General features: G+C 46.5%; 1 protein-coding gene across 7 annotated transcripts in view; it reads right to left on the bottom strand.

Moving 5' to 3' along the window:
• LOC139416505 (extracellular sulfatase Sulf-2-like) overlaps window positions 1-13,296 on the bottom strand; it is a 181,714-nt gene that overhangs the window by 8,941 nt on the left and 159,477 nt on the right. For all 7 annotated transcript variants that reach the window (XM_071165184.1, XM_071165180.1, XM_071165182.1 and 4 more), the window contains 4 exons: window positions 9,453-9,581; window positions 7,992-8,048; window positions 4,692-4,827; window positions 1,806-2,031 (listed from right to left, as the gene is read on the bottom strand). In XM_071165184.1, coding sequence (XP_071021285.1) covers window positions 1,806-2,031; window positions 4,692-4,827; window positions 7,992-8,048; window positions 9,453-9,581 — 548 coding nt within the window. The remainder of the gene's footprint in view (window positions 1-1,805; window positions 2,032-4,691; window positions 4,828-7,991; window positions 8,049-9,452; window positions 9,582-13,296) is intronic.

Genomic DNA, 13,296 nt, shown 5'->3' with positions numbered 1-13,296 from the left:
GCTCCGGACTGGGGACCGTCGCTAGAGGCTCCGGACTGAAGACCGTCACTGGAGGCTCTGGACCGCGGACCGTCACTGGAGGCTCTGGACCGCGGATCAACGCTGGAGGCTTCGTGCCATGGATCATCACTGGAGGCTTCAGTGCCATGGATCATCACTGGAGGCTTCAGTGCCATGGATCATCACTGGAGGCTTCAGTGCCATGGATCATCACTGGAGGCTTCGTGCCATGGATCATCACTGGAGGCTTCGGGCCATGGATCATCACTGGAGGCTTCAGTGCCATGGATCATCACTGGAGGCTTCAGTGCCATGGATCATCACTGGAGGCTTCGTGCCATGGATCATCACTGGAGGCTTCGTGCCATGGATCATCACTGGAGGCTTCGGGCCATGGATCATCACTGGAGGCTTCATACATGGAGCTGGAACAGGTCTCACCGGACTGAGGAGACGTACTGGCAGCCTAGTGAGTGGAGCTGCCACAACACGTCCTGGCTGGATACCCAATCTAGCTCGGTGAGTGTGGAGAGCTGGCAACGGACCGTGGAGGCACACCGAAGGTCTGGAGCGCAGAGCTGGCACAACTCGTCCTAAATGGATACCCCCCATAGCCCGGCTCGGCTGAATGCCCACTCTAGCACGGCAACTGCGGGGAGCTTGCAGAGAGCGCACTGGGCTGTGGCTGCTCACCGAGGGCATGTTGCGCAGAACCGGATAACACAGTTCTTGACCAGTCACTCACTCCCCACGGTAAACACGGGGAGTTGGCTCAGGTCTGAACCCTGACTCCGCCAATCACCCCGTGTGACCCCCCCCCCCCCCCCCCCCCCAAAAAAAAAGGTTTTGGGGCTGCCTCTCGTGCTTACTTCGTTGAGCCAACTCCTGGTAATGTCACGGTTCCGCTTTAGCTGCCTCCATCTCCTCCTTCGGACAGCGATACTCTTCAGCCTGCGCCCAGGGTCCTTTCCCGTCTAAGATCTCCTCCCATGTCCACTCGTCCTTTTGACCACGCTGCTTGGTCCTTCTTTGGTGGGTAGTTCTGTAATGGCTCTCGTCGGAATGAGTGGACCAAAGCGCAGTGTGGAAAGTGTTCATGATTTTATTGATCAAAGAAACACTCGAACAAAGTAACAAAACGAAAGCGAACAGTTCTGTCAGGTAAACAGATGCTAAACTGAAAATAACCACCCACAAAACACAGGTGGGGAAAAAAGGCTGCCTAAGTATGATTCCCAATCAGAGACAACGATAGAGAGCTGCCTCTGATTGGGAACCACACTCGGCCAAAAACAAAGAAATAAAAAACATAGAATGCCCACCCTAATCACACCCTGACCTAACCAAATAGAGAAATAAAAAGGCTCTCTAAGGTCAGGGCTTGACAATTGAACTATATACACTATGTATTAATAACTAAACACGCATTGTATTTTTTGCTGTTTGAAGCTGGTGTGCAAAACAGAAAGTAAAAAGATGCAAAAGCTCAACTTAACCATAGAAATAGGGAACATAGAACAGACCACTTATCAGACTTGCTTTCAAGTAGAATGACAGATTACATTTTTATGTGAATTTGTCCGGGTCGCCCACAAAGTTACAAAACCTTTCAATAATGACTGTGGGTGAAGGTATTATTGTCTCCACAACGTGACGCCCACATTCCACATCCGTGACAAGAAGTGAGACTGCGTTCATGCAAGGTTGAGTGAGTGAGGAACATTTTGTAAAGCAGAATTTTGTGTGTGTGACAAGAGTGTTTGTTTATGAGTGCGAGAGAAACCCATTCTTTCCACTCCACTTACTCTTCTTGGAGAGCAGCTTCTTCTTCTTCAAGGTGCTGAGTCTGAAGCTGGGGTGCTGGTCACAGTTACAGCCATCATGCTCTGTGTTGCTCTCCGCCTTGTGCTGGGTGTAGTACTTGGACTTGATGTTGGCAGGGCCATCCTTCCGGGCTGCCGACATGCTGGCCATGCCCTTGCACTTATACAGCCTCAGCTTCCCTGTGGCATCCTCCAAACACTGCCACTTCTGCAGGGAGATAGAGGAGAGGGGGACATAAGATAACACTGAGAGAAACCTATAGTGTGTCTTTACACACACACACCGTGCTTTACGAGGTGAAATGACTTGCAGGTGGAAAAAAGCGACGCTAAGTAGCCTCTAATTAACGTCCATTCCCCCGTCTGTGATGTTGTTTCAACTGCAGTTAACAGGTGATGATGACAAACCATGGCACGGCAGAGAGGAGAGGACCTGCATGTGACAAGATCCTCGTCTCTTCCCCTTCTCATCTCTGCTTCCACACCGTCCCATTCTGTCATAATGAACAGGCAGCTACAGTACAGTGGTGTACACAGACAGAGGACCAAGCAGGGCTGCTGCAGCTCCGTCTCCATCTAATTATGATACAGAGTCTGTTGACACTTTCTCTGTCAGTGGTTACTTGTGAAATTACAGAGAGAGCTTTCTAATTAACATATTCGATGTCAGATGGGGAAAAGGAGTAGACGTGTCAAAAGAGGAAATCCAACAGGATCCAAGAGAGAATAAGAGAGCCGCTGACAGTGAGAAAGGACTTTCTACTTCAGGAGAGACAGGAACAAAAAGAAGTGAGAGTGGGGGAGATTGATAGGTTGGATACAGAGACGCCTCGGGAACTACTGTTCAATGGTCAACGTTGTTAAGATAGATCTAAGAGCTTGAAATTGCAGGTGTGTTTGATCTGACAGCTAAAGAACTGTCACACACACTCCCCCACTGTCTGTCATTAGCGAGGTGGGGGGGGGGGGGGGGGGGGGGGGGGTTCATGTGTGTGTGGCCTGGGGGGCATAGCTATGGCAACAGACCTGACTCAAAGCCTAATCACCTGAAACACAGCTCTTCAGTTTCAAAGGTTGGTCCTCCTGTCTGTCTGTCATTGGGGACAGAGAGTGACAAAAGCACCTGTCTATCCTGTCTACACCCACTGAGAAACCAACCTGCAGGGTATATACTCCACTCCTTCCCTATACCTCTCCAAAATAACAAAACCCAGCAGCTCACTATCTCTCTACACCAGCAGGTGATCAAGAGGATACAGAGCCATTTTAAGTAGAATCTCAGACATACCAATTAACTGATACTAATGGAGGTGGAATGCCAAGAAGAGATGGATGATTGGAAGTGACTTAGTCGGAAAGTATTCAGACCCCTTGACTTTGTCCACATGTTGTTTCATTACAGCTTTATTCTAAAATGGATAAAAAATATTTTGTAAATCGCTCATCAATCTTTCTCCCATTCTTCTCTGCAGATCCTCTCAAGCTCTGTCAGGTTGGATGGGGAGCGTAGCTGTACAGCTATTTTCAGGTCTCTCCAGAGATGTTCAAATCGGGTTGTGTCTGGGCTGTGGCTGGGTCACTCAAGGACATTCAGAGACTTGTTCCGAAGCCACTCCTACGTTATCTTGGCTGTGTGCTTAATTAAGGTTGTTGTCCTGTTGGAAGGTGAACCTTTGCCCCAGTCTGAGATCCTGAGCGCTCTGGAGCAGGTTTCATCAAGGATCTCTCAGTACTTTGCGCCGTTCTTCTTTCCCTCGATCCTGACTAGTCTCCCAGTCCCTGCCGCTTAAAAACATCCCCACAGCATGATGCTGTCACCACTATGCTTCACCGTAGGGACGGTGCCAGGTTTCTTCCAAACGTGAAGCTTGGCATTCAGGCCAACGAGTTCAATCTTGGTTTCATCAGACCAGAGAATCTTGTTTCTCATGTTTAGAGAGTCCTTTAGGTGCTTATTTGGCAAACTCCAAGCGGGCTGGCATGTTCCTTTTACTGAGGAGTGGCTTCCGTCTGGCCACTCTACCATAAAGGCCTGATTGGTGGTGCTGCAGAGATGGTTGTCCTTCTGGAAGGTTCTCCAATCTCCACAGAGGAACTCTGGAGCTTCTTCAGAGTGACCTCCCTGACCAAGGCCCTTTTCCCCCTGATTGCTTAGTTTGGAATGGGCGGCCAGCTCTCGGAAGAGCCTTGATGGCTCCAAACTTCTTCCATTTAAGAATGATGGAGGCAACTGTGTTCTTGGGGACCTTCAATGCTGCAGAAATGTTTTGGCACCCTGTCCCAGATCTGTGCCTTGACACAATCCTGTCTCGGAGCTCTGAGGACAATTCCTTCAACCTCTTGGCTTGGTTTTTGCTCTGACATGCACTGTCAACTGTGGGACCTTATATAGACAGGCGTGTGCCTTTTCAAATAATGTCCAATCAATTGAATTTACCACAAGTGGACTCCAATCAAGTTGTAGAAACATCTCAAGGATGATCAATGGAAATAGAACACACCTGAGCTCAATTTCGAGTCTCATAGCAAAGGATCTGAATACTTATGTAAATAAGGTATTTCTGTTTTTAATCTTTAATACATTTGCAAACATTTCTAAAAACAAGTTTTCACTTTGTCATTATGGGGTATTGAGTGTAGATTGATGAGGATTTTTCATATATTTAATACAAAATATGGAAAAAGTCAAGGGGTCTGAATACTTTCCGAAGGCACTGTGTCAACTGTCAAGCGTCTTCATATGTCTTAAGTGTCTTCCGTCTAGAGTGTTATGCTTGTGCATCTGTGAGTCTGAGTGTGTGTGTTACTGGGAATTTGACTGTTAATTCAAGTGTGATCATATAATGTGTGTGTGTGTCTGCTGCCTACCTGTCCCAGCTGTTGGCAGGGTGTCTGGTACTCTGCTCTCTGACACAAGTCCTTGACCCGCTGGTACTTAGGCAGGAAGTTCTCCTCCTGGGCCACATCCTTCCCTGGAGGCGCATCACGTATGTGAAGCAGCTTCCTGTGATAACACACACACACACACACAGTTATGGAACTGTTCTGAACAAAAATATAAATGCAACATGTAAAGTGTTGGTCCCATGTTCATGAGCTGAAATATAAAAGACAGCAGAAATTCCATACGCACAAAAAACATATTTCTCTCTTGAGAGTGCGTAAAATAAGTACAAATTCACAGCGCCGACTCGTCCAAGTAGGAGAGGAAAGGCTGCCAGATTTGATCAAATGTTGATAATTTATTGTTCAGAATATATCTAATTCTTTCGTTGCCAGATAATTTAATGTTCATTTCTAATGTTCATTTAATTTCTAATGTTCATTTAATTTTAATGTTAATTTCATCACAGTTCATGTCAGAGCAAAAACTAAGTCATGAGGTCAAAGGAAGTGTCCGTCGAGCTCCGAGACAGGATTGTGTCGAGGCACAGATCTGTGGAAGGGTACCAAAACATTTATACAGCATTGAAGGTCCCCAAGAACACAGTGGCCTCCATCATTCTTAAATGGAAGAAGTTTGGAACCACCAAGACTCTTCCTAGAGCAGGCCGCCCGGCCAAACAAGCAATTGGGAGAGAAGGGCCTTGGACAGGGAGGTGACCAAGAACCTGATGGTCACACTAACAGAGCTCCAGAGTTCCTCTGTGGAGATGGGAGAACCTTCCAGAAGGTCAACCATCTCTGCAGCACTCGACCAATCAGGCCTTTATGGTAGAGGGGCCAGACTGAACCCACTCCTCAGTAAAAGATATGACAGCCCTCTTAGAGTTTTCCAAAAGGCACCTAAAGACTCTCAGACCATAAGAAACAATATTCTCTGGTCTGATTAAACCAAGGTTGAACTCTTTGGCCTGAATGCCAAGCATCACGTTTGGAGGAAACCTGGCATCATCCCGATGGTGAAGCATGGTGGTGGCAGCATCGTGCTGTGGGGATGTTTTTCAGAGGCAGGGACTGGGACTCTAGTCAGGATTGAGGAAAAGATGAACTGAGCAAAGTACAGAGATCCTTGATGAAAACCTGCTCCAGAGCACTTAGGACCTCAGACTGGAGGTTCCCCTTCCAACTGGAGAACGACCCTAAACACACAGCTAAGACAATGCAGGAGTGGCTTTGGGACAAGTCTCTGAATGTCCTTGAGTGACCCAGCCAGAGCCCGGACTTGAACCCGATCTAACATCTTTGGAGAGACCTTTAAATAGCCGTGCAGCGATGCTCCCCATCCAACCTGACAGAGCTTGAGAGGATCTGCACAGAAGAATGGGAGAAACTCCCCAAATACGGGTGTGCCAAACTTGTAGCATCATACCCAATAAGACTCGAGGCTGTAATCGCTGCCAAAGGTGCTTAAACAAAGTACTGAGTAAAGGGTCTGAATACTTATGTAAATGTGATATTTTCAGTTTTTTTTATTTTATACATTTCCAAAAACCTGTTTTTGCTTTGTCATTATGGGGTATTGTGTGTATGTATATTGATGAGGAAAAAAATAATATTTAATCAATTTTAGAATGGCTGAAATGTAAAAAGAAGTGGGAAAAGTCAAGGGGTCTGAATACTTTCCAAATGCACTGTACGTGTGGGGCGAGGGTGTTTTTTGGTGTTGTGTGCAGTTTCTCTTGCTTTCCTCTGCATCTTTGCATGACAGCTGGGTTGGGGGACTGGGCACTTTTCTAACCTGGGGGTTACACTGTATGTATGCTTGACTGTCTCTGCACTGCTTCTGATTGAGGTTGGGAGAGGGTTGAGGGCTTATTTTCCTCTGCTTGAATGGGCTGGGTAACAGTCTGTCTTATTGTCGCTTCTGCATCAGGCAGTTTCAACGCAGAAAGTGGCCAAAAGTGAAGAAGCCCATGAGGGAAAAAACAATGGAATCCATTTCAGAATAAAGCTGTAACGTAACAAAATGTGGACAAAGTCAAATGTTCTGAATACTTTCTGAATGCACTGTACGTCCAACCAGCCTCACAACCGCAGACCAAGTGTAACCACGCCAGCCAGGACCTCCACATCCAGCTTCTTCACCTGCGGGATCGTCTGAGACCAGCCACCCGGACAGCTGATGAAACTGTGGGTTTGGACAACTGAAGAATTTCTGCACAAACTATCAGAAACCATCTCAGGGAAGCTCATCTACGTGCCTGCCGTCCTCACCAGGGTCTTGACCTGACCTCAGTTCAGCGTCGTAACCAACTTCAGTGCTCTCCTACGATGGCTTCAGGCACGCTGGATTTGTGTGCTCTTCACGGATGAATCCCGGTTTCAGCGTGTATGGCATAGTGTGGGCGAGCAGGTTGCTCATGTCAACGTTGTGAACAGAGTGCCCTATGTGGCGGTGGGTTTATGGTATAGGCAGGCATAAGGTACTGACAACGAAACACAATTACATTTTATCGATGGCAATTTGAATGCACAGAGATACCATGACAAGATCCCGAGGCCCATTGTCGTGCCATTCATCCGCCGCCATCACCTCATGTTTCAGCATGATAAAGCACAGACCCATGTCGCAAGGATCTGTACACAATTCCTGGAAGCTGAACATGTTACAGTTCTTCCATGGCCTGCATATATCCAGCAACTTCGCACAGCCATTGAAGAGGAGTGGGACAACATTCCACAGACTGATCAACTCTATGCGAAGGAGATGTGTCATGCTGCATGAGGCAAATGGTGGTCACACCAGACACTGACTGGTTTTCTGACCCAAGCCCCTACCTTTTTTTTAAGGTATCTGTGACCAACAGATGCATATCTGTATTCCCAGTGAAATCCATAGATTAGGGCCTAATGCATTTATTTACATTGACAGATTTTGTTATATGAACTGGAACTCAGTTAAATCTTTGAAATTGTTGCATGTTGCATTCATATTCTTTAGGTGTATATTCACTAGGTTGTTACTGGATGGTCCAAGATGCTAATTAGTCATGACACTATTCTGTAAACCACAGCTTTGCCTGATTTGGTTTGATATCAAGTATCAGTAGGGTAATATTAAAGGCAAGAAACTCATGAAATAATGAGGCATTGAGTCTTTCCTACTCCATACCCTATTACACACTCAGATGGATGTAACCACATTACTTAATTGGTACACAGAGACATTAAAAATAAACTGCAGTATGGTTATTCAAAACAGTGACATTATTACTCGTGACTCACCCTCTCTCCACCAGGAATGAGTCTCGCCACACCTTCCCCTTCTTGTTCACCTGGAACCTGAGAATCATGAGAGAAAAGGACAAATTGATCGCCCATCTCCTTCATTGACCAGGTTCTACATTCAGAACGCAATGTAACGCTTGAGGAAATTAGAATTCCTTCAGTCTGTAGAGCAGAAGCCTCCAGTGATTACCAAAGGCAACAGGTTGGAAGGGAGATCAAAACCAGCCCTGGGTCAAATTATCTCAAATGGAAATCTATTGACACCACACTTCAGGTGTTCTTTAGGAAAGGGGTGGGGGGAAAAGAGTGATCGAATGTAGAAGAAAGTAAAAGAAAGTGTGTGGAATAAATTGGTCTCTTGTCCGGGTGCTTTGACCTTCTCCTGGCCGGGTGTTCAGATATGAGTTATCGATCCATCGACCCCCGCACTGCTCCCTCCCTCTCCCTCCCTCGCCCTTTCCTTCTCCCTCCCTCTCCCTCCCTCGCCCTTTCCTTCTCCCTCCCTCACCCTTTCCGTCTCAATCTCTCCTTCTCCCTTGCCCTTTCTTTCTCCATCTCTCTTCTTTCATTGCCTTTTCTCTCGGTCTCCATCTCTCTTCTTTCATTGCCTTTTCTCTCGGTCTCCATCTCTTTCTCATCTCTGTCAGGGGTATTGGCATCACAGCCAGCAGTAGTGACCAGGCAGACACCCAGCACAGGTCTGCTCTCCTCCATCCCACCCAGTCTCTTGTCCTCGTCTCTTCCAAAAACCCATCCCCACATCAGACCAGCCAGCTAGCCTCCCAGCCTCCTCTGTCTGCCAGACAATTTCACAGGCTGGCGAGTCCATCTCTCCCTGATTGCAGCTGCAAAGCTGGAAGAGGGAATAGAGAATCCCTCAACACACACACACACAAACACACACACACAAACACACACACACACACACACACACACACACACACACACACACACACACACACACACACACACACACACACACACACACACACACACACACACACACGCACACACACACACACACACACACACACTCACTCGCTCCTGTAGTTATTACCACAGGTCCCCGTTGACACATCTTGGAAGAATGGAGAAGGATTATTTCATGTTTTCTTAGATTTTTTTTCATTAACGAAAGCAATATCCAAGCTGGGCAGGAGGTAAAGGTGTCGCTGGGATGTGGATGTAATCTCAACGGATGCCATGGTAACCTGGCATGCCAGGCCAGGTCCACAGTTTTGAGGAAAACTCAGGTGTTAGATTTGGCTCTTTTGCAGTGATTTTACCAGAGTACAGCAGGATCCCTGAGGGAACTCAGACCTGTCAGTGGCCTGTGCCAATGTACGACTCATAATAATATAAATCAATGGCCTGCCAACACACAGAATACACATATTATATGAGCGTGCCATAAAATATCCATGGGCAGGATGTTTCCCTTTTGGCTCCATATCCCACCTGTTGACTGGTCTCTCTATGTCCAGCAGCTTGAGGATGGACTTGCCGTCCATGTCAGGAGGGACGTCCATGCCAGCGATGTCCAGGATGGTGGGTGCCAGGTCAATGTTCAGCACCATGTGAGGGTTGCTATGGAGACGCAGGGGGAGATAAGGGGATAGAGGTCGTTACCAGGCATCGTCAGATGGTATCTGGTCAGTTAAAGTCAGCTGATAAGAGAGAGGGAGAAAGGGGTCTGTGTGGAGAGAGAGACAGAGAGAGAGAGAGAGAGAGAGAGAGCGAGAGACAGAGAGAGAGAGAGAGTAGAGGAGGCAGGGGGAGATGACAAATAACTGCTCCAGAGATCTAGGCAGGAGGGAATATGACCCTCAGGATAGAGAGAGGAAAAGGAAGCGGTGGGGTTGGGGGGGGGTATTTAACCCTTAAGGCGCCAAACCCGAACGAGTGTGCTTGCATACTCCCTTAAAAGACAGCTTGGAAAGGGAAAAAAAAGCAGCAATAGTGTTTGTCCATTTTGAGACACTGTATTCCTCAGAATAGTCCGATAACTCAAGAAATCTGTCATTAATTTTGCAGTTTTTTCAGAGGAGATCTTAGTCAAGCAATTTTACATCTAACTCAATTAAAAAATGTGCATGAAAAAGAGTTGTCTCTTGTTGAATGACAACAAAGACTTCATTGAAGAATCCCGACTGTTGACCAATCACTGAGGGAAGTAGACTTCAGCTACTGACATCGGCTTGCCTCTAGAAAAATGTACGTGTGCCCGAGCATCAGAAAAACACATTTACAGAAGTCCAAAACGAACAAAAACATCACAAAATGTTTTGGCTGGGTAGAGCCTTTAGGCTCTCTCCCCCCTCCCTAAATCTTCCCCCCACTCCATCCACTTTTTCACTAACTGAGAAATCCCATGATCTCCTCGTGAAACGGCTTTTGCTGTCGTAATCTGCTTTTCCAGGGAACAGAGTGCAGAGACACCCTGCCAGTGGTAAACAACACTAATGCCCAAGACCTTGTGTCGGACTAAGGGTAAGAGAGAAAATGAGAGGAGAGAAAGGGAGAGGGAGGAGAGCCAGAGGATTGGGGAAAGGTGGGTCCAGGTTGAAGCTGGGGTGGGGTGATAAGACTGGCTGTGCATTGCTGAGAGGTGATGACATAGAGCAGGAGCACAGAGGGACATGGATGATGGTCTGAGTGACCTAATCCCTGGCTCTACAGGATTTAACACTGGGTGATGTTAAACCGACTATCTAAATCAGAGGTGTCGAATCCGTTTGATTAAAAAAATATACTTTAAAATGACTAAAACCAAATGTAAACTGTTGTCGTGTCTTTGGTTATTATTAAGTGATATGACATGCTATTCTATAAAATAATTTCTCTGTAATTAATATGACCTGATCGAGCTAATCATGTAAATGTAATTAAATAGAGAGTCGGGCACCACAAAATAATATTTATAGAGCTGTTATCTTCCGAATAAACTCTTAAAGACCTAGTAATATTTTACATCAATAGCAGTCAATATTAATCGTCACCTTAATTCAGTCTCATCTGAAAGTTGTAAATTCTTGGTTATCTTCACGAACCCTGGCTAACAAGTTGAATCAGCAATACAAAATTGGGTTTAATTATTTATTTACTAAATACCAAAGTAATCACACAGAATTACACATACACATAATTAATCATAAATTGATTACAAATTACGTCATAAAGGAAAACGTCCCTAGCGGGCGGAACTGATATGACAGCTTGTTACACAAAAGAAAAGGGTCTGGTTTCAGTGAAAGAGCGGGAAGACTGAGTAACAAAGGAAGAAGCTGTGCTATCGTAAATACAGTATCTTATGCATTCTAAATTACCGCCCATTTGAAAAAGGAAAATGCAATAAATATTTACTCTGAGCTGCGCTTCGGTAGGTTGGTGGTAGATGGAAGGCCGTGTTGCCAAACCGAGTCCTTTGTCCTTTGAAGAATGTCTCTGGTGGTCAATTGGATACGTTGTAGTAACGTCGGTGTGTGATAGACGGGATACTCTGTCTGTTCCTTCCTAACCCTCGTTTGCAGCTGCTGTTGCTAACTCAACGGCTAGGAGGTATCACTTCTGTAGTGAATAAGAGTTCAAAGTTCATACCATTCGCAACCAAAGCTCACACTGATGTTGGCTTCGTTCTGTAGTTAATATCTTAACCATTCTGACATCGGACCGTCGTCCTCACATCCTCGGAACAGATGGTTATATTGCCGTCAAGGCTTTATATAGTGGAGCGAGAAGGGCGTGTTTGAAAAGTTTTATAACCCGTGTCTCTTCACAGGGGCGGGCCACTGATTGAGCAGAGCCCTAAACTTATGAAAACCCAAATCTCTCATTTGGAAGCTAAAATTACATTTAATCTCTTCACCAATAATTTTATATTCAAACATTTAAATTGAACAACAATTCCATGTGAATCCGATAACTCTGATGTGTAGACTTTACACTGTAGAGTTTATGTCATCTTATCATTGATGAGAATGTCTCAGATGACAACCGAACTGACATCATATTCATTAAGTACCACCGCATATGTTCAATTGGTCGGATTACCAGAATATAGTTAATTTCCCCCCCACACTTTCTGATGTTCCCAGAATCTCTATGTTAACCAAGGGGTTTGCAAATGTAACATCAGTAGGGTGAAGAGAGGAAAAAGGGGGGAAGAGGTAGAAAATATAACCAATTTTGAGTACGGCCATCCGGAGTTCGTTGAAGACTGAATGCGCCTCCCGTGGCAAAATGAGTTTGACACCCCTGATATAAATCATCCAAGCTGGATCAGGACGGTGTCTGGAGAAACAAATGAGATCTGTCTCTGTCGGTCCGTCCGTCTGTTGGTCCGTTCGTCTCTGTCTGTCCGTCTCTGTCTGTCTGTATGTCTCTGTCGGTCTTCTCTGTCGGTCGGTTGTCAGTCTGTCTGTCTCTGTCAGTCTGTCTGTCTGTCTGTCTGTCTGTCTGTCTGTCTGTCTGTCGGTCAGTCAGTCTGTCTCTGTCGGTCCGTCCGTCTGTTGGTCCGTTCGTCTCTGTCTGTCCGTCTCTGTCTGTCGGTCTGTCTGTCCGTCGGTATGTCTCCGTCGGTCGGTTTGTCAGTCTGTCTGTCTCTGTCTGTCTGTCTGTCTGTCGGTCTGTCGGTCAGTCAGTCTGTCTGTCCGTCCGTCTGTCCGTCGGCATGTCTCCGTCGGTCGGTTTGTCAGTCTGTCTGTCTGTCTGTCTGTCTGTCGGTCAGTCAGTCAGTCAGTCAGTCTGTCTGTCGGTCTGTCTGTCCGTCGGTATGTCTCCGTCGGTCGGTCTGTCGGTCGGTCTGTCTGTCTGTCTGTCTGTCTGTCTGTCTGTCTGTCTCTGTCGGTCTATCTCTGTCGGTCAGTCTGTCTCTGTTGGTCGGTCTGTCTGTGTCTGTCTGTCTCTGTCGGTCTGTCTGTCTGTCTCTGTCGGTCTGTCTGTCTGTCTCTGTCGGTCAGTCTGTCTCTATCGGTCAGTCAGTCAGTCAGTCAGTCAGTCAGTCTGTCTGTCTGTCTGTGTCGGTCTGTCTGTCTGTCTGTGTCGGTCTGTCTGTCTGTCTCTGTCGGTCAGTCTGTCTCTATCGGTCAGTCAGTCAGTCAGTCAGTCTGTCTGTCTGTGTCAGTCGGTCGTCTCTGTCGGTCTGTCTGTCTCTATCGATCTGTCTGTCTCTATTGGTCTGTCTGTCTGTCTCTATTGGTCTGTCTGTCTGTATCTATCGGTCTGTCTGTCTGTCTGTCTGTCTGTCTGTCTGTGTCAATCGGTCATCTCTGTCGGTCTCTCTGTCTCTATCGATCTGTCTGTC

The sequence above is a fragment of the Oncorhynchus clarkii genome, chromosome 9, assembly GCF_045791955.1.
Source record: "Oncorhynchus clarkii lewisi isolate Uvic-CL-2024 chromosome 9, UVic_Ocla_1.0, whole genome shotgun sequence".
In the NCBI taxonomy this organism is placed as follows: domain Eukaryota; kingdom Metazoa; phylum Chordata; class Actinopteri; order Salmoniformes; family Salmonidae; genus Oncorhynchus; species Oncorhynchus clarkii.
Note: the sequence above shows the minus strand (reverse complement) of the source record. Positions and strands in the feature narration are given on the sequence as shown.